The sequence below is a fragment of the Pelophylax lessonae genome (assembly GCF_965119305.1).
Source record: "Pelophylax lessonae genome assembly, chromosome: 11".
Lineage (NCBI taxonomy): Eukaryota > Metazoa > Chordata > Amphibia > Anura > Ranidae > Pelophylax > Pelophylax lessonae.
The window spans coordinates 54,668,383-54,689,355 of record NC_138778.1 but is presented as its reverse complement, the minus strand read 5'-3'; the positions used below and the strand labels follow the sequence as shown (position 1 = coordinate 54,689,355).

The 20,973-nt window shown below is 44.1% G+C and overlaps 1 protein-coding gene across 1 annotated transcript in view; it reads right to left on the bottom strand.

Moving 5' to 3' along the window:
- Positions 1 to 20,973, bottom strand: part of LOC309567355 (uncharacterized protein) — a gene marked incomplete at its 3' end in the record, with an annotated part of 126,964 nt that overhangs the window by 31,648 nt on the left and 74,343 nt on the right. Inside the window, exons 14-18 of the mRNA XM_082272770.1 lie at positions 13,223 to 13,466; positions 11,141 to 11,306; positions 7,804 to 8,022; positions 6,877 to 6,998; positions 1,985 to 2,113 (exon numbers count right to left, since the gene is read on the bottom strand). Of these exons, the coding sequence (XP_082128896.1) occupies positions 1,985 to 2,113; positions 6,877 to 6,998; positions 7,804 to 8,022; positions 11,141 to 11,306; positions 13,223 to 13,466 (880 nt within the window). The remainder of the gene's footprint in view (positions 1 to 1,984; positions 2,114 to 6,876; positions 6,999 to 7,803; positions 8,023 to 11,140; positions 11,307 to 13,222; positions 13,467 to 20,973) is intronic.

The following is a 20,973-nucleotide window of genomic DNA, read 5'->3' as shown; positions in this document are numbered from 1 at the left end:
ACCAACCGCGCTACTTGTGATATGCCCACCAGGTGGAACTCAACATTGGCAATACTGCAGCGGCTGCACATGTGGCAGGCGGCCATCAATGAGTACCTGTGCGAGTATGGCTCAAGGACAGGTACTGGGGAGCTTGGCTTTTGATTAAGGATGCATGCATCCTTATGCACAAATTTGTATGGAATTCTTACCAGCATGTCCCATTCCTGTAATCAGTAAGAGTAACTGAAGGCTTGGTTACGTTGTTTAGGCACCAGCTACAGCACAGGCCCAATTTTTGGCACCTGTATAGCACATGCAATTTCAAATTTGTATGGAATGCTTACCAGCAGGGCCCGCTCCTGCGCCCAGCAAGAGTAACTGCGAGGGGTTACGGTGTTCAGGCACCAAGGCACATTTTTTCTGCACCTGTATGACAAGTACATTTGATTTGAAATTTGTATATGACTTATTTGCTTTAGAAACATCACTATTGCTGCAGCAGGCTACATACATTGTAGAGATGCACTACTTTACAGGCACAATCAGGGGACCTCCTAGGCATGATATTAAAACAATTTTTCATTTTTTCATTTTTATAGTTTCACTAAAAGTCTCATTAAAATCAGTAAATCACTGCTCCTTTAAAAACGATAATTTTTTAAAAAAAAAATTTCTTCATTGCTACATGTTCCCCGGGTCAGTACCAGAAACCCATACACTTTTTTGGGGCAATAACTTGCATTTAACCTTAAAATTGAGGCCATTTGATTTTCAAGGTTCGAGTCCCATAGACTTCAATGGGTTCGTTTGTTAGAACAAACTTCTCCTCTGTTTGCGGTGTTCTGGTGCAAATCGAACCGGAGGGTGTTCGGCTCATCCCTATTTAGGATTTGATCAAGCCCTTATCTGATTGTGTGGTATACGTTGTGTGCATTTTCACTAGAGAGTTCTAGTTTGTACACAAGCCAGTGTTGTCTAGTTCTTGGGTGCAAATCTCAGCTATAGTTCCTTGTTCCAGAGTGGATGAAGCTGCATCTTGATGGAGGCACCCAGGCAGGCCGTCATACGGTGTATACAGTATATCTGAAAATTGATCAATGCTGATGGCCCCTCATTTCTTGAGGCCAGGACAGTAAAAATATCCCCAAAGGACCCCTCTTTTGGAAAGTAGACAGTCCAAAAGGTATTTAGTAGGAGGCATGGTGAGTTTGTTGAAGTTGTAATTTGTCACAATTTCTCTTCTGTATACTGTCACATCATAACTGATGTGGCAGTGATCAGGGACACTGGGAAAAAAAAAAAAAAAAAACACCCCACACAACACTTTACACTGACCAGAGCAATATACAGTGTTACCATAGCTGTGATTGGCCACTAATTACATGGTACAGATGGACTGTGATTGGCCTGTGTACCATGTGATCAGGGTCACCGCAAGCAATAGGCAGCTTAAACAGTTACCTGAGGGGGGAAACAGCGCTGGTGTGGTAAAACGAGGAGCTGAGACCGGTGGCAGTTATACTAACCTGGCAGGGGCGCGATTGTGTGGGCACCAGTGGCACCTGCCTCGCAGCTTGTGCAGGTATCTTGGGTTCCACATGGCAGCCACCCCCCCCTTGCCACTGCCACTAGCCTGGGGTAGCAAGTACAGAGCAGACTAAAGCCCCTCCTTGACTCTGATTTTCTTACACAGTATACACGGGGGGGGGGGGAATTACAATATACATAACTTGCAGCGGAAGGTGGGCAAGTCTGCAAAGAATACTTGCAGTAACCAGCTAAAGCTGTGCTATATTCTTATGTAGTGCTGCTCTCTGTAGTACTCTTCTGCGAGACTCGCAGAAAGTGGGTTGAAGGCTGCCGGGCAAAATGACCAGTGCGGCGTGTCTGGGGGACAGCACTGGAGTGTTGGCTTTAAGAGCCTACCTTAGGTTTCATGATTCATAGTCTACTAGCAACTGTATAGTCTCCTATGCCCTCATTATGTAATCTGTGTACTCACCATAGCACTTAGTATTCTTGACACATAGGCAGGGTCTCCTCTGTGAGAGACATCTTTAGTAGCACTTCTTCTGTACTCATTACTAATGTCCAGCATTTTTAAGCAGATGTCCAAAATACCCTTTTCAAACTAAAAAAAAAAAAATAAAAAAATAATAAATAAAAAAAGGTCCCAAACAGATATTTCCTATGTTTAATAAAACACATGTTAAGTAATGTATACATTTAACAGATTAATTCTCCAAGAACTCACAGCAGGTTAACTTCGTTCTGATCAGAAGGCTAGAAACCTTTTTTCCTGGGATCCTCAAGGGTTACAATCCAGGAACCACAATCAAATTATGGTTCCTGTGCAAAAGTATCTGTGGTTGGCTTTGTGTACGCAGTGAAAGATGAGCCATATAGGATGTTTATGAGGACTAATGTGTAGGTGTTGCCAGCAGTAAGAATACCAATTCCTGGTACACTTTTTTTTAGTCCAGTGAGCTTACTTACTAAATGTGTTCTGATAGGGGTACTGCGCGCCCCCCCCCCCCCCCCAAAAAAAAAGTGAACTTTTTGGCGGAAAACCTTGTACATCACTCTGAACACAACCCCACCGTGAAACATTATGGTGGCACCATCATGTTGTGGGGATGCTTTTCTTCAGCAGAGACAGGAAAGCTGGTAAGAGTTGATAGGACGATGGATGGAGCCAAATCTTACAGGGCAATCTTAGAAGAAAACCTGTTTGAGTCTGCAAAAGACTTGACTGGGGCCGAGGTTCACCTTCCAGTAGGACAAAAGACCCTTACATACAGGCAGAGCTACAATGAAATGTTTTAGATGAAAGCATATTCATATGTTCGAATGGCCTAGTCAAAGTCCAGACCTATATCCAACTGAGAATCTTGAAAATTGCTGTTCATAGACGCGCTCCATCCAATCTGACAGAGCTTGAGCCATTTTGCAAAGAATGGGCAAAAATGTCACTCAAGATGTGCAAAGCTGGTAGAGAAATCCCAAAAAAGACTTGCAGCTGTTATTGCAGAGAAAGTTGGTTCTACAAAGTATTGACTCAGAGGGGCTGAATATAAATGCACGCCACACTTTTCAGATATTTGTGTAGCACCCTTGTCCTAAGCACTGTTGCTAGTAAATTTAGTCGAGCTAGGTGGTAGCTAGCCTGGTTATTTGTAGTCTTTGTGGTCATTGGACGGACAGTCAGGGCTGGTTTGGCGGTATTTCTCCCTTTGAAGTAAAAGGGAATGACCGCACTTCCGATAAAGTTCAAAAATGGAGTGCATTTATTCCACATCAAACGAATGGCAAAATATAATACATACACACTGAGTGCAGGACAAAACGGTAGACTCGTTTCACGACTAGATGTGTCGCTTACTCCCTTTGTCAATAGTGTTTGTCATGAGTGTTGCCTAGATATGGCTGGTAGCGATATATGAGAAACGTACTAGATGTGTGTTCCATGTCGATTCCCCATATCTAGGCAACACTCATGATCATTTAAACTACTCTGGCTTTGGGTGTGATATTCCATATGACCGTACCAGCCATTTGGAGTGAAAGCATAAGACCAGAGCGGCAATTAATCTAATCAGCCAAGGTTAACCCCTTGATGTGTTCCCGCTTATCCCCCCATGATACCTATCCAAGATTTCTAATGGGTATTAGGATATACTATATGTGATGGATTAACCTCACTAAGAACCTACCAAGTATCACGACCATTGATCTAGCCTATTAAACGCCCCTGAAGAAGCCTCCGGCGAAACATGTTGGGCGCTGCTCTAGTGGACTAGAACAGGAGTGTCCACCTATATATTTATATATGGTCATGTATACATTGTTATATTTATCCATGTGACTCATCCTACCCAATATGTCTGTTTTTTGGTTTTGATTGTTTGTTCTCTGCTTTTTGTATTCTTTATATCACTCATCCAGCCTATGCTAAGCGGATGATTTTATATATCCAAACAAATAAAGTTCTAATATTTTTAATCCTTTTGTGAATATTTAATGTTTACTGGTAACGTTAAAGTCCCATCTTTTTGGTTTTTTCAAAGCCCTCATCCATCTCGCCTAGGCGAGAGCTCTGTAATTTCAGAGATATACTCTATACAAGTAATCTAGGGATGTTGGTACCTTTGTGTTAACTTTTTGAATTTGTTCATACAACTTTCTGACACACCTTAATCTATTTGGCATTAGTGTGATGAATTACAACGAGTCAGGTTACGAATATGTATATTTCTCTCAGCCAATCACACTGGCCGCTGAGCATACTGGGAGAAGCTATTTGGAGGAAGTCAGGTGATCTGTCCTTTTCCACCCAGGGGTTTGGGTGGGTGTGTGAGGAACAACTGCTGTTGGGTAGGCCTGAAGCCCAACCATGTGCTCAGGGCTCTGTAAAGGATAGCCTGCACACTGCCTGGAAGCATGAAGGAAAGGATTGAGACCTGAGATGAAGTACCAGGAGGTGACAGCCATGGACTGGGCATGGAGAGCCTGGGAAAGTGTCAAGATGGAATCATCCACAGTTCTGCACCTTCCGTGAGTTGCATACTGTTATAGGAGACTGGATCCACAGGAGAGGTGTTGCCTCTCCGGTCAGTCCACAACTTATGCTACAAAGTACAGATTGCTATAGGAAACTGGACCCAGGGGAGAGGTGATGCCTCCCAACTTAAAGGCTCTTTTTCTTTACTGCTGTCTGCCTATTCTACATTTTTGTCAAAAAGTCGGTCAATCTGCTGTTTTTGACTAAGGGTGTCCTGTGCCCTACCCCTCGCTCCCATTTTGTTCCTGTTGTGAGAAATAAACCTCTTTGCTCAAGCCTAAAAGTGACTGGTGCCCATCTTTCCATCTTGTAAAACACTCACCATGCCTGGTAATCTGCACACTGAGGAGGAAAGTCAGCCTTCCCTGTCTCTGGGGGTCACCATAGGCCTCTGGATGTTGTGGGGGGGGGGGGTGCGCTACATTTATAATTTCCCTTCCACTTCACAAAAATGTGCCACTGTGTTGGTCTATCACATAAAATCCCAAAAAGATACATTTGGGTCGTAACATAAAATTTCAAGGCAATGTAAAGAGAATCATAATAAGATCAATGGCAACAGTGTCCCATAAAAGGGAGAGGAATGACTGTCAGATAGCTCCCTCCCAACTCCTGGTGTCACAGACCCAGCACCTCTAAACAGATATTAAAGCGGAGTTCCACGCTGAAAATGTTTTTTTAGCTAAAAATACCCCCGGGACAGTCAGGGCTAGTGCATTAAAGCAACGATAGCCTCTGAACTGTCCCGTTTCACTTACCTTTTATAAGAAATCCTTACCTTGAAAATGTCTTGTCCAGCGCTGCCATCTCAGGTGTGGGCAGCTGAAGCCGGAGCGTCCTCTTCGGTGACATCGGAGTCCCAGAATGCCCTGCTCATCACTTCCGGGGCAGGCGTGTCATCCCTGCACAGCTTCTGGGCATGCCCAGAAGCTGTTCAGCAGGGAATGACGCACCTGCACCCGAAGTGAGGAGCAGGGCCGGTGCAGGCGCATTGACTCCTGGGATTGATGACGCTCATCTCCCAGGAGTCAATGCAATGAGGAAGTGACGGTATGGGTCGTGGCCGTAGAGGGAGGAAGAGGAAGGAAGGCAAGTATATTTTCTTTAAAAACAAGGTAAGTGAATAAAAAAAAAAAATAAATAAAAAGTTATCCAATTGTTTTTCAGGTAAATTAAAGCAAGCAGACGGTGAAAAGTTCATTTTGAGGATGGAACTCAGCTTTAACCACTTGCCGATCGCCGCACGACTATCTACGCCGGCGGTCAGCCCCTCACAGGCAAACTAACGTAGGGCTACGTTGCTTGCTTGTGAGGGTCTAGGGAACGAGCGCGCGCGCGCGCCCCCGGAGGCGCGCTCTCGCGTGGTCACGGACCCCCCCCGCGCGTGTGACCAGTGGACCCGATGTCCGCCGGCCACTCGGCGATCGGCGGGGGAGAGGGAGAATGTCAGGCAGCTTGTGTAAACAAGCTGCCTGTCATTCTCCTCGCTGCAAAGACACTGATCACATGGATCTACTATGTAGATCCGTTGATCAGTGTCCTTACAGCTGAAGCCACAGCCAATCACAGTAGAAAGCACGCCCCTAGGGACACACACAGCCCCTCCCTCCCAAATAAAGTTAACCCCTTCACTACCAGTGTATTTTTACAGTAACAGTGCATATATATAGCACTGACTACTGTAGAAATGTCACTGGTAACCCCAAAAGTGTCAAAAATGTCAGTCAAGGGTCCGATCTGTCCGCCGCAATGTCGCAGTAGCGAAAAAAAAAAAAAAAAAAACACAACAAAAATGACAAAAATCTTTCCCTTTGTTAGTACACGCGATAACTTTTGCGCAAACCAATCAAAATACGCTTTTTGCGATATTTTTTACCAAACATAGGTAGCATAAAACAAATTGGCCGAAAATGTTAAATTTTGATTTTTACATTTTTTTTTGGGGGAATTTCATATAAAAAAAATGTGAAAAATAGTTATTTTTGCAAAATTTACACTCTTTTTTTGTTTATAGCGCGTGATCAAAAAAATAAAACGCACAGGTGATCAAATACCACCAAAAGAAAGCTCTGTTTGTGGGAAAAAAAGGACGCCAAATTCGTTAGGTACAGCGTCGCACGACCGCGCAATTGTCCGTTAAAGTCACGCAGTGCCGAATCGCAAAATACCCCCTGGTCGGAATGGGGGTAAAATCTTCCGGGGCTTAAGTGGTTAATGAAAGTTTTGAAGCACTGGCCGGTCAATGGTTGTTTCATGTATTCTTGTACACTGCTTTAAAGCTGCCAAACCAATACAATATTTCAGATATTTTGGTCCAAAAAAAAAAAAATTACCTGGCCAAAATCCCAGTGTCGCTGTGCAGGGTTTTTGCCCACACTTCCACTGAAAATGGTTCCATTCTCATTGAGAACATACTCCTTCCTTGCAGCGTCATCTTTCATGTGCACTGGGTCATCTAGTGGAGATGAGCAAAGTAATATTGGAAGACAATGTTACAGGTCTAATCCCATCCCAAATATTTAGGACTGACTTAAAAAGGAGAATTCCACTAAGGGTTAAGCCAGCCATGGAAGGTTCAAATCTTGGCAGGTTTAGCAGAACTGGCTGAGATTCAAACCATGTATGGGCAGGCTGAATGTACCCAAACTGAGCGATCAACTTGGGTTAATTCAACAGAGATCCTATAGAATAAAATGATGGGTGTTGCAATTTATGTCACATGGTATTTTTTGGAAAAACTCATTTTATTGCACACACATACTTTTTGAATATAAGATGTTATGCTAAGTAAATTACCCAACAGGTCACATTTAAAAATTGCGTCTGCCCTTGGAATGACACCAAACTACAGTACTTAAAATTGTCTATAGGAGACGCTTTAAATGCCTTTATTGGTTCACCAGTATAGAGAGATACACAGGTCTGGTGCTAGAAATATCGCTGACGTTCACAACAATACCTCAAGTGTGATCACAAGTTTACATATGCATGCAGGACTTGCATATGAGTTTGCTTAAGAAAATAGAGGCTTTAATTTTGGTTGTACTAATACTATACGAGTATGAACTTTGGTTGTTTCTGCCATCTTTGATTCTGGGATGTTCTGCTGCTACCTCCCTCTTACAATCTACCCAGTGCTTCCTCTAACCCATTCAAATGGTTAGCATTGCATACAAGAGGGGACAGCCAAGTAAATAACCCAGGGACCATTACACATTTTAGTATTGAGAATAAACTAGATGTATGCATTATGCACATACCTGCACACCAAGGGTTAAAAAGCAGTATATAGTCTCCACAGCTGTGGTATACGTCACTCTGTCCACTCTTGAACTGAAAACCCACAAGGTAACGTCCAATTGCTGCATCAGCTGATGACTTGATAGTGATCACCATGGAGTTGTCACTGTTGGTTTTGGAGGTAGCATGCCAAGATTGGTCATTGCTAGAGCTGAGGATTATTTTAGGGCTTAATCGACCTGTTAAGATAACAGTAATTCTGTTAGCTAGGTATTTTTAGCTCTCCCCATCCCCAAAGATTAGCCTGCATCCCCTTGTGCAGATCAACAGGGACAGCTGCAGAAGAATTTACCCTGTGTTAAAAAGGTTTTTCAATGGAAGATAGACTGGTTCTAGGATTTCCATAAAACGCAGAGGTGGAGGAGCATTTTTTTGGTTGCCCTCATGATGGGCTGCCATTTGGAAAGGTGTGGAACAAAAGAGTACACCATGAAAACACTGAAGTTTTGTTTGATCAGGACAACCGGCTGTAACGTTCATGCGTTTGTTTGTGGATGGATTTATAGCTGCAGAATTATTACACTCAGTAGCCTTGTAGAGAATCTGTTGAACAACATATCCAACTCTCAGGACTTCATCACCGTGTACAGCCTGTTATATACTATATATATATATATTAATAGATGTTTAATGGAGGGATAGAGTATATGAGGATATATAGATGAGAGACAGGCTATTGTATGGTGAGCACTAGAAGTAGTATTAGGAGAGTTGCAGGTTATGGTATTGGTAAGCAGATAGGTTCTGATGTCAAGTATAGTGCAGATGGTAAGAGGACACAGATGGAGTATACTTTAGACAGAGTAACCTAGTGCAAGGATAGTTCAAGGTAGTCCCAAGAGCTAACAGTCTTATGCAGATGATAGTGAATAGATAGATAGATACAGATAGTCTTGGTAATTGCAGTAGATGACAGTAGGAGATTGGTTAGTAAGAATCCCCTGCGGGGTACTTATCACTTAGATAACTTAGATAGGTTAGGAATAACAGTGTCCATTGGAGAGGGGTGATCCCGTAGCGAGATACGGATCACCAGCGATGTTTCCGGCTTCAGTTCAGCAAGGAAGGTATGTCAGCAGCTCCGACTTCTCAGGCGTAGGTGCGATGAACATGTGGGTTTGAACGAGCGATGAGTGAGAGCAAACCGGCGATTGAAATAGCCGCTCATAGCGGCGCTCGGCAGTGATGTCATCCGGTCTTAAAGGTATATGCGTCCTTTGTTATACAAGATGGGACGCAATTAAGAGAGGAGAAATATGGAAACAAGGGTACCAGAGGTACCGGAACATTACACCGGCATTTGGGCAAATCAAATGAGACTGACAACAGGTCACAGGGACAGGTCATCAGATTTCAGTATTTGTAAAGTGACATATTCAAGTCCACCCAAACATAACCTGCTTGATTTTGGAAAAACTACCAGTACCATCTTCCACCATATCAGAAGTTTTTTTTTACAAACAAGGTTGCTCTTTATTGAAAAAAAAAACACACGACAATATCCAACATACATTACATGTGTAGCTGCTGTACATCATCAGACCACAGGGGAAAAAACAGATGTGCCGAAGGCAACAAAACCTATACAGTGGGGGATCCAACAGTAAGAACACGGTAAAAGGCATGGTGGGGCTAGATGCAAGTCCACTAAAAAAGAACAAAAAAGAAAGGAAAAACAAATGGAACACAGACAGATAGCATCAAACAGAACAGAGGATCAACCCGTGCCATCTATCCAAGGCTGCCAAACCTTCTCGTATTTATGGGGACAATTCCTATTAATGTAGGTGAGCTTATACATTGGGAGAGCCCCATGCACCAGGGCCTCCCACGCAGCCAGCGTGGGAGGGGAGGGGGAGACCCACCGAAGGACAATCTCCTTCTTAGCATAATACAGCAATAGAGAAATCAGTAAACGGGAATACTTATTGCGCCTAACCTGATCGGGGATGCCCAAGAGCGCCAGCTCCGGGGCGCACGTGACCGAGAGGTGAAGACGGGTGTTCATGACCTCGAACACCGCCCCCCAGAACTCCGCCACCCGTGGGCATGCCCAGAACATGTGGAAGTACGAACCCTCTGCAGTAAAACATTTAGGACAATCTGCCGGCCTCGCAGGAAACATTCTGTGCAGTCGCTGAGGAGTATAATAGACCCTGTGCAGGAACTTGACTTGAATAAGCTTGTCCCTGGAGGCAATGACCAGTCTGGAACCATTCCCCAAGCAGTCCTCCCAGTCCTCCCTATCCACCATATCAGAAGTTAGGTTAGTTTGAATGGGCTGTGAGCACGCTGCTAAACATGCCAATAGTTCATTCAGTCTTCCTCAAGCTTCGTAATTGAAAGCCTGGACTGTGATACTGACACAAAGCTAGAGAAGCCTGAAGGAGCCTGACATAGTACCAGTGTAAAAAAAAAAAAAAAAAGTAAACGTGCATTTTTTTTTTAAAAGTGAACTTTAATTGGAAACATACTAAAGTATAAGCAGTGAGGTTGTACAAAGCGCAAAGGCCGCCTATTTGTTAGTGCATGGATGGCTGGCCAAAAATTTTGCTGTATGGATCCAGCTAGGGAGGTCTCCTCTTGACACGTGTAGAAAATAAGACTTCCAACCATGACCAAAGGCTGTTAGACCAACCACCCCCAAACTATGCAATAGCCACCACAATGTTTGGAGTCAAATGGCCATCACAGCCTTTATAACACAAATACTATTCCTTAACCACTTAACGAAAATCGACGTATGTCTACGTCGGCTGCATTTAAGTGGTTGTACCGGGGGTGATGCCTGCAGCTAGAGGCATCACCCCAGTACCGTTTAGACCTGGCGGTCGGCTTTCCGGCGGTAACAACCGATGCGGCTTGGGAGCCGCTCGATCGTTACCCAAGCGAGTGGGAGGGGACGCCCCCCCCCCCCCTCCCGCGGCTCTGCCTGGATCTCCCGTCCCACCGGGAGACTCAAGCAACCAGCCGGTGCCCCGATCAAAGCCGGATGCGGCTTAGATCAGGTCTCCGATGGCGTAACCCGGAGGTGGTGTCCATGATGTCACGTCCCGGTTACTCGGCTGCTAAAGGCGCCGAATTTAAAAAGTGACAGTATTAAAATGCAGTTTTCAGCATTTTGAATACATGGAAGTGAAGTGGAGGGGTCTAGGGTCTTTTAGACCCCTGATCCCTTCATAAAGCGTACCCATCACTGGCTATTGCTGTCACAAGGGATGTTTACATCCTCTGTCAGAATTATAAAGTTATTTTTTTTTTTTTTTTTTAAACATTGAATACTATCAAACACATTACCTGTCTGAGTCCACCATTTCAGGTTGTCTTCAGGTTGCACGGTCCTGTTGAACATGACTTTAATGGTGAATGGCTCACCTCTCCTTACAACAAGCTTTTCAGTCATGAACTTATTGGTCCTATGTGCAATAGCATTAGCGCTTCGCTGAAGGTCCAGGTTTAAAACCTGTAAGACTAAAAAAAAAATGAAAACATCTGATAAACTTTATAGCATTAGATTATCTTCACTGCACTCTGGCATCCAAAAACCCAGGTTACAAATTAGCTGCCAGGAATTCCAGGGTACATTGTTTTGCCATTCTTCCCCTAACTTTTCTGTCGGCCTCCAGATATAATGGGGGGGCCCTCACTGGGAAATAGGAAGAGGCATGCCAGAAGCGCAACCAGAAAGCTGTGAATGTGTTTTGTTCTTAGTTTTGAAGATTCTGGTGCAGTTAGGATCTAAACATACCTGAAGAATTAGAACGTTATTTCGTTATTTCATGCACCCTTTGTATAACAGGATGTGCCCAGAAGTTTCAAACAAGTCTACACATTGTAAAATTGTTAGTTGGGGGGGGGGGGGGGGGTTAAATAAGCCTTTCATTTTGCCAAAGTCAGTTTAATCAATGTCAGTGCTTACACAGGTCCAAGGACTATCATGTGACCCCCAACAGAAAAATGATAACACAAAAAAGCGGAGTTAGACTTACCGGTAACTCCTTTTCTAGTAGTCTTCCAGGACAGCCCATGAGACCTAGGGCTCCTCCTACCAGGACAGGAAACACATACAAATCACATAAAAAGGCGTTGCCCTAGTCCTCACCTTCAGTATTCTCAAAAACCGTAGGGCATCCTGTAATATATATATATATATATATACATACATACATACATATATATATACACATACACACACACACACACACACACACACACACACACACACACACACACATATATACATACACACACATACACACACACACATATATACACATACACACACATACACACACACACCAAGACAACACCGGGTGGGAATCTGGCTGTCCTGGAAGACTACTCGAAAAGGAGTTAACGATGAGTCCGCTTTTCTCAAGTCGTCTTCCAGGACAGCCCATGAGACGATGAGCCAGAAACTTACCAGTCTAGGGAGGGACTACTGCCTGGAGCACCTTTCGACCAAATGCCTGTTCCTGAGAAGAGAGGAGGTTGAAAAGTTAGACCAGGTAGCTGCCTTACAGATTTGCTCTGGTGAGGAACCAGCCCTTTCGGCCCAAGACGTGGACAAGGCCCTTGTTGAATGTGCGTTGATACTTGGTGGAACCACATTCTTTGCTAAATAGGCTTCTGTAATAGTCTGTTTTATCCACTTGGCTATGGTGGCTTTTGAAGCTTTCACCCCCCTATGTGTACCAGAGAACAGGACAAATCTGGTATCACACTTCCTAAAGGTTTTAGTCACCTCCAGGTAGGTCAGAAGAGTTCTTCTGACATCCAAAAAAACTAAAAATTCTTCTCGTTTTCATTTGGAGAACTACAAAAGGTAGGTAGTACAATATCCAGTGCTCTATGGAAGGAAGTAGCTACCTTAGGTAAAAACCCTGGATCGGTTTTTAACACTATTCTGTCTTCAAAAAAATCATAAGAAAGGGCTCTCTGAGAGGGCCTGCAGTTCACGAACTCTTCGAGCTGACGTCACTGCAACTTAAATGAAGTTTTCAAAGTGAGCCGTTTTTCTCTTAAGTCCTTCAAGGTTTCGAAAGGGACCGTTACCAAAGCCTGAAGGACCAGAGATAGGTTCCAAGTTGGACATGTTCTGACCACTGGAGGCCTAGCCTGGGCAATAGCCTTGAAGAATCTAGTTATAGAATGGGATTTTCCCCGAAGAGAGTACTGAAGAAAAATGCTAATGGCAGCAGCCTGCACTTTCAAGGTACTAAGAGAAGCCCTTATCGATGCCCTCTTGGAAAAATTGCAAAATAGATGGTACGTCTGGAGATGGCCTGTGTTTTTCAGCCATCCAAGAGTGAAACCTTTTCCATACTTTGGAGTATATAGCTCTTGTGACAGGTTTTCGACAATTGATCAAGGTCTTACTTTGTCTGAGAATCCCTGGGAACTTAGTATCTGCTCTTCAGATACCAAGCTGTTAGGTTCAAGGATTTGATGTGTGGATGGGTCCCCGGACCCTGAGTCAACAGGTCTTGTCTCCAGGGCAAGATTATTGGAGGCTTGGAGGTTAGGGCCTGTAGGTGTGAAAACCATGGCCTTTTGGGAGCTATCAGAAACAGATTCGTGTCCCCTTAGAGAAATTTCCAGAGGACTTCGGATATTAGCCTGACTGAAGGGAAGGCATAGCAGAGATTGAAAGACCAGGGGTTCGCAAAGGCGTCCACCCCAAGGACTGATCCCCCATTGATTCAGGGGAAAAAAAAAAAAACTCTTGTTTTGCTGTTTGGGCTGCAAAAAAGGTGCACTTCTGGAAGGCCCCATTAGGCTACAATATCTGCAAAGTCCTTGGGATTGAGGGACCAATTGTCCCGACACACCATGTGGCGGCTGAGGTGGTCTGCTAAAACATTCTGAGTCCCCTTCAGATGAATAGCTGAAATGGATGCCAGGTTCAGCTCCGCCCAGGGAACATTTTTCTGGGCTATGCTCTGTAACCCTTGACTCCGTGTACCTCCCTGTTTGTTGAGGTACGCAACTGTAGCTATATTGTCGGATAGAAACTGCAGAGGACTCCCCTTTATGTTCAACTGAAAGACCTCTAAAGCTTTTTGTACTGCCATGAGCTCTTTCTGATTTGACAAGGTTTTTTCTTCCTGTTGGGACCATTCTCCCTGAGCCAACTGGTTTTGGAGATGGGCCCCCCCATCTGGAAGAGCTTGCATTTATGGTTATTCTTTGAGATATTTGAACAACCCAGTTTTGTCCCTCTGTAAGGTGAAGAGGTGATCTCCACCATAGGGTTCTTTTTACCCTGGTGGGAATTTTCACCTTCAGTTCCAAGGAATCTGGAAGTCCGTCCCAGTTCTTTAACAGGAACCATTGGAGGGGGGACGTTGCTGGTACCTTGCCCAAGGGACAGCTGGTAAACAAAGTCATGAGGCCTATGTCCCTGAGTGAGACCCACTGGCTGGTCTGTAAAGCTACTATGTGAAACATTTTTAAAACTTTGAGTTCTGGGAGAAAAATCCTTTGATCCAGAGAGAAGATCTCGTATTAGAGATAGTCACTCTGGGAGGGTGTCAGGTAAGATTTGTTTGTTGATCATCCATCCCAGTGATCCAAGGAACTCTTGAACTATATTGAGGTCCTCCTTTAGTTTGTGATCTGAACCCGCCACTACCAGGAGATCGTCCAGGTAGGGGGTGATCATAATGGACTTCAGTTTCAATGAAGCTAAAGCTTCCCCCAGGACCTTGGTGAAGATACGGGGAGCTGAGGATAATCCGAAGGGCAGTGCCCGAAATTGATAGTGTTTGACCTCTGGTCCTAGTTTCACTGCCAGTCTTAGGAACTTCTGATAAGCCAGGCGAATGGGGATGTGGAAGTAGGCATCCTTTAAGTCCAGTATTGCCATGAAACATTTTGGATACAGCAAGCTTCTTATGGAATAAATTGTTTCCATGCGAAAATGCTTGTATCTTATCGAGATTTAAAATCAGTCGATAACTCCGAGGGTTTTCTTATCACAAAAATGTGGGAATAAATCCCTTTTCCCTGTTCCTCCTTTGGAACAGGTATCAAAACCTTCTGATCTACTAAGTTTCCAATCTGGAGACTTAGCGCAACTGCTTTGGCTGGATCCTTTGGCAGACTGGTAATTAATATCCTCTCTAAGGGTTGGGAATTGAACTCCAGTCTGTACCCTGTGGATATTAGGTTCAGGATAAATGGGCTTGATGTAATTTTCTTCCCCTGTGTGAGGAAGGCCCTCAATCTTCCACCCACTTTGTGAAAGGAGTCAGAGGTTTGGCAGGGTGCTGAGGAGGGTGAAACAGGATGTTTCCCCTACCCCTACCTTTGTGGCCGGTCCAATGTTTCTTGTACCCGGTCTGCACATCCTGTGGTCCTTGCCGTTTGCCCCTGCTCTGAAAAAAAAAACTTTCGAGTATATGGGTTTTTTTTTTTTTTTTAATCTTTTCTGGAAATTATTTCTTTTTGTCAGCAGTATATTCCAGAACTTCTGTCAGTCCAGGGCAAAAGAGATGATCCCCTGTGAAGGGGAGACTACAGAGGTGTGTTTTGGACACACAGTCACCAGACCATGACTTAAGCCAGAGACCTCTCCTGGCTGAATTTACTAGGGCTGAGGTTCTGGCTGTCATTCTAACCGACTCAGCGGAAGAATCAGCCAAGAACCCTACTGCCTGAAACAAGGGGAAGGATTTAACAATCTGATCCCTAGGTGTCCCAGCTAATAAGTGGGATAGAATCTGTGAAAGCCATAACTCCAAATGTCTGGCTATACAGGTAGATGCTAAAGCTAGTTTTAGACTCATTGCCGAGGCTTCCCAAGCTGTGCGCAACATGACATCAGTCCTTTTGTCCATTTGTCCATTGGGTCTTTAAGTGAACCCATGTCTTCAAATGATGCAAGATCTATACCTTTTGAAATTTTGGCAAGAGGGGCATCTAGCTTTGGAATTTTATTTCATGATTGTTCTTTGCGGTCAAAAGGGAAACCTCTTTTTTAAATGATTAGAAAAAAAAAATGGTTTCCTTTCAGGATTTTCCCATTCCTGCTTGATTGTATCTAGCAAGGAGCTGTGAATAGGGAAAACTCTAGCATTTTTCTTAGGAGTTACATACATAAGATCATGCTTGAATAATTCCACCTTCTCCTCCTCAATCTCCAGTGTGACATACACTGCTTTAAGTAGTTCATCTACATCATCAAGGGAGAATTTAAATCTGGAACCTCTATAGAATTATTTTTCCCCCCTTTTTCCCTGGGTTCCTCCCCAAATGAGGAATGGGGGGGGGGGACTGATTGCTCCCTAGTGTCCTCATACACACTTCGTGTTGGGTTAGACACAGATGTAGGGACCTGGGATTGTACAGGGACTTGTACTGGAGTTTGTAACTCATCCATAAGGGTCCTAAATGAGCTGAAAGTTGATTTAGGTTAGCTCATCCCTTACTGAGGTCAACATCCTTTGTGAGGATACAGTAGGGTCATCTTTAACAAGAGTATCTATACATGTGTGGCACACCGTTTTGCTCCAAGTGGAACTCAGCTTGGTCCCGCAAACTGCACATTTCTTTTTGGGGGGGGGGGGGCTGCACCTGGACCTTGTCCTGAGCCTTGGTCTATAACAATAGACAACACATAATTAGTTCCGACTCCCCAATTCACCCATCAACACATTGTGTACAGGGTAAAGAAATAGTGCCTTCTTCTACCAACCCAATTTAACTAAAAGGGGGAGGGAAGGGTAAAAAGAGCACTACAGGTATATGCTGGAAGGGAAAATCCCCCATCGCTTACCTGGGAGGTGCCGATGCCAAAGCCTTCCTCTACCGCAAGTAAGGGTACCGCAGCTGGGGTAGGACAAGATGCATTCTTTAGATCCCGATCTTTTTAGGACAGTTCAATTAGATCAGGAGCTTCAGTTCCAGGAACATGTTACCCCCTGCCCAGAGGAAACACTAATACTGAAGGTGAGGACTAGGGCGACGCCTTTTATTTGATTGGAATGGGTTTCCTGTCCTGGTAGGAGGAGCCCTAGGTCTCATGGGCTGTCCTGGAAGACTTCTTGAGAAAAAATGTTTTTTTTACTTAAGTCTACTGAAACCTTGTATCAAATTAGTTATCAAAGCATAACCGCACACTTAAACACATCTAAATATCTAGTTACATTTAGGCATGCCCATCTATAACCCAAGCAGCAAAATCAGGACTTGTTTTATTATAATCCAATGATAATTAACAAAAACGAGTCATAACCAGATTTAATCCTCACAACGAACTGTTTAAAGAATAACTTCACTTTATTGCTTATACTTCCCCAGACTTCTGATTTGTCTGTGCCTTAACTGTATTCATTGCCAAGACAGGCCTCAGACTAAATCTTGACCCGTTAATGATCAACTGGATGAGGGGGTCCTCTTTACTGTGAGCAAACGCTCTGCCCCTCAATAACTTTTAAATACAGGCACAAAGACTTGCCCCTATATCCAATCTGCCCTTTTGAGGGTCTAGATCATTTGGTTATGCATCACTGTTACTTCATATTTTCCCCTACCATTAGCCCCTAGAGGGCTCAAGCAGAAAAGTTATTCTGCCTAACTTCACTTCTCTGCTACCTGTAGCTCATAGAAGACAGTCCTACAATGTGCAAGACCATACAGCGAAGTTCCACCCCACCTAACAGCAGGGGTTTTAGCTGGGCACTGTATGCAAGCCACCGGTTGTGCATACAATGATAATACCATTCTTAAAGAGCTACTCATTCGGATTTCTTCCCAGCAACTACCCATGAACTGTTTTTTAAAATGGATAACTTCTGAAGTCAACTTGTTTAGGGTATATGCCCACATCAGGTGGGGTGGGTGCAGGGCATGAAGAGGGTTTATAGGGGTTTTTTTTTTTTTTTTTTTTTACAAGGTACTTTGTTGCCTGGTGCGGGCAGTGTTTACTACTTGGTTCCTCTAATCTAGTACATGACCTATTACTCTTGCTTTCAAGATGTTATTTTCGTAGGATATGTAAAGTATACTTGTCCATGGGGGTTGGTGAGCTGACCATAGCAGAGAACTGTATCAGTATGGCTACTATAAAGCTTCTTACCTGGGATGTTCGTAGTATGAGAGAGAAGTTAAAAAGATCTGCAATTTTTGGTAGAAACAATTGCAGTTGACACTCAAACGTCAATGGATTGGTTGGGCATTTCAATCTACCTACACCTCTAGGGGAGTTCAGTCCCAATTGCCAAGTCCTTACACTTTGAGCTGTAAGGGCTGTATTGGACCCCCCAGGGACTTTTTTTTTTTTTAAATATATGCTACAATCTATGGTGAGCCTTTTTTGTGGTTAGTATTCTGTGCCTCAACCATTCTGCTCCCCAATACTCAAAGGGGTTCTAGTTTATGGCTCATCCTACGGTACAAGCCATATGGCTGGCCGATTTCAAGATTACCCTAAATCCTAGCCTAGATAAAACCCATTTACATTTATCACCACAACCTGTTATGCCCAATACTAGATTCTCTAGACTTCTTGCCAGTTTTGACCTGGTCGACACATACCCCATGTCTCATGCATACTTGTGCTTCTCCTCCACTCATAACTATGTCCCGCATAGATTTGCTACTCTTATACCAAGCACTTCTTCCCTGGCTGATGGAAACAGCTTTCTGCCTTTGACTTCTCTCAGATCATAGTCCATAACAGATGACATTGAGTAACAGATGACATTGAGTAGCCCCCTCTATAGACCACCCTGTATGTGGCATTTTAAACCAGTTTTGGCTTTTCTGGACTACTGGAAGATGATGACCTTGCGAGTAAATGGAAAGTATATTTTGCAAAAAATGATCACTGTGCTTCGCAGTCTGGGATGCTTTCAAATTATAGGTTAGATCTACCTTTATTTCCCAGGTTAATTAAAGGCTACATCCAGTACTGCCTTGGATAAGGCGATCTCAGATCTATCCTATTCTGAAAGACAATATGTAATAAACCCTTCTCCCGCTCAAGGCACCTTCACTTAAAATGCAGACTAGAGTTGTAGATCAACTGCAGTATGAAAAGGCTAAACAAACTTCTCTTTGCATATGGAGAGAAAGAGCTGGTAAGCTGCTTGCAAATCTGGTACATTGTGAAGACAGACCCCCTGTAGTTCTCTTTGAACCGCTTCAGGGGAAATAGTAACAGAACCTAGGCAGGTAATAGCTATTGAGAGTTGTTCAAAACATTAAATACTTCTACAGTCTGATTTGGAGCTCATGAATGTATTCTTGGAGGGGGGGGGGGGGTCACATTTCCTCAGCTCATGAAAAATAACAGTGAAAATGCTAGAGGCACCATTCTCCTGAAGAGATAGCTGAAGCAGTTACTAGTTTCTCAAGATCCAAATCCCCTGGTTCAGATGGATTGCCTATCAAATTTTAGTCGCAATTTGGTGAACTACTTATGCCAAAATTATTAGCATATATTTGGCTCACTTTACCCCCTTCTATGAGAGAGGTGCTCAAAGTTCTCATACCTAAGCCAGGGAAAGATCCAGATCTGCCTGAATCATATTGCCCTATATTAATATTGCAAGTAGATGTTAAGATTGTTAAAATACTTTGCACTACACCTCAAAAAGTAATCCTCACAACACCTCATTTAATCTCAGGAGACTGGACATTAATCTGCAGGCCATGTGTAGCGGTCAGAGGAGTAGGGGACCGCAATGCAGAATTCAAGTACGGTACAGCAGACAGAGGCTGAAGCAGATACCGGCTTTATTAACCAACAGTATAATGGCCGGAGAATGATAACAGTAATAACAGATTACATAGGTTTACAGCAAAGTTAACTGCAACGTGATACTTAAAATGGCGCTCCCGCCACCGCACACACAGAAATACAGGCTACTCTGCTATATGATCCTATCTGATTCCCGCTAACCGGGACACGTTGCTGCAACGCTCTGTCTACAGAAACCTGCTCTATGCCCCGACACAGGTTAGCACCAGTGCACACTCACAGTTCTGTAGGTACAGCTGCTTTATCTCAGTCTCTGTGATGGTGGATGCAGTCAGGTCTCTGGATCTGTTCCTTGCTGTCTGTAGCTGCAGTCTCTTATGCACTGGTCTGGGTTTCTTTGCAGGTTGTTTATCTTGTTCTGTCACGTGGATGTCACTGCAGTCTGGCCCCTTGCTCTGTAACTTGCTTGAGGTGCTCTGGGATGTTCTCTCCTCTTTCTCTGGTTCTCAGCTGCAGTCCGTAGTACCACAGTTCAGCTCTGTCTCCTCTGGCAAGATCCTGTTGCTCTGTCCCTGGATTATACAGTCTATATGCCCTCTCAAGGCCACAGCATGCAGTACCTTTCCTCAGCTCAGCACAGCCATAGAAACGAACACCACACCGTCCCAGGAACTTCCGGTTTCCTCCTCCTTTCCAGAAAAGATCCCTTCACTTAAAAAAACACCAACAACTGTGGCTTATTCTCATTAACAACAGTGACATCTGGTGGCTGAAAGATGCATGACAGTCTGTGGGAATTTCTCAATAGAAGTACAGTGTAATGGAGTTTAGTCATTCAAGGGGCTGACCCCCTACATGCCTCCCCACTTAACGATGGTCGTCCTCGGCCATCCTATATAGTCCATGGGGAAGAAAGTGATTATTACAATCTCTAACAGCAGCACAACATTGTCCAACACATACAGGTGGACCAAAACAAACTGATCAGCATTGTACTGGTTTGGTGGAACCCCTGCAGTAGACCTATTGGATCTCCGGAGGTCTTGACTATCTGTAAGGGACTGACTTTCCTCATTGGGAGCTGCCAACCTGGGTTCCTCCTCATTTCGAGCCGGTGGTGGTTCTGTAGCATAAGCTTCATCCCCTGTGGCCTGGGGACCTTCCGTAGTGTCAGGAACAATCCACCAGTCTTCATCATTGTTTTCATTGGAGATAATGAGTTCTGGAGGACGGGACAGGAAGGGTCTCTTCAGCAGGTTTGGGATCTTCAGACCGACATGGCCGTAACATATTCCTATGTAGGATCCTTGAGGCAAACTCCTCATTTTCCACCCGTACTTCGTAGACCGGGCCATTGGGGTACACTCTCCTGATCACTTTGTAATGTTGTACCTCCCAACGCTCACTCAACTTGCCTCTGGGA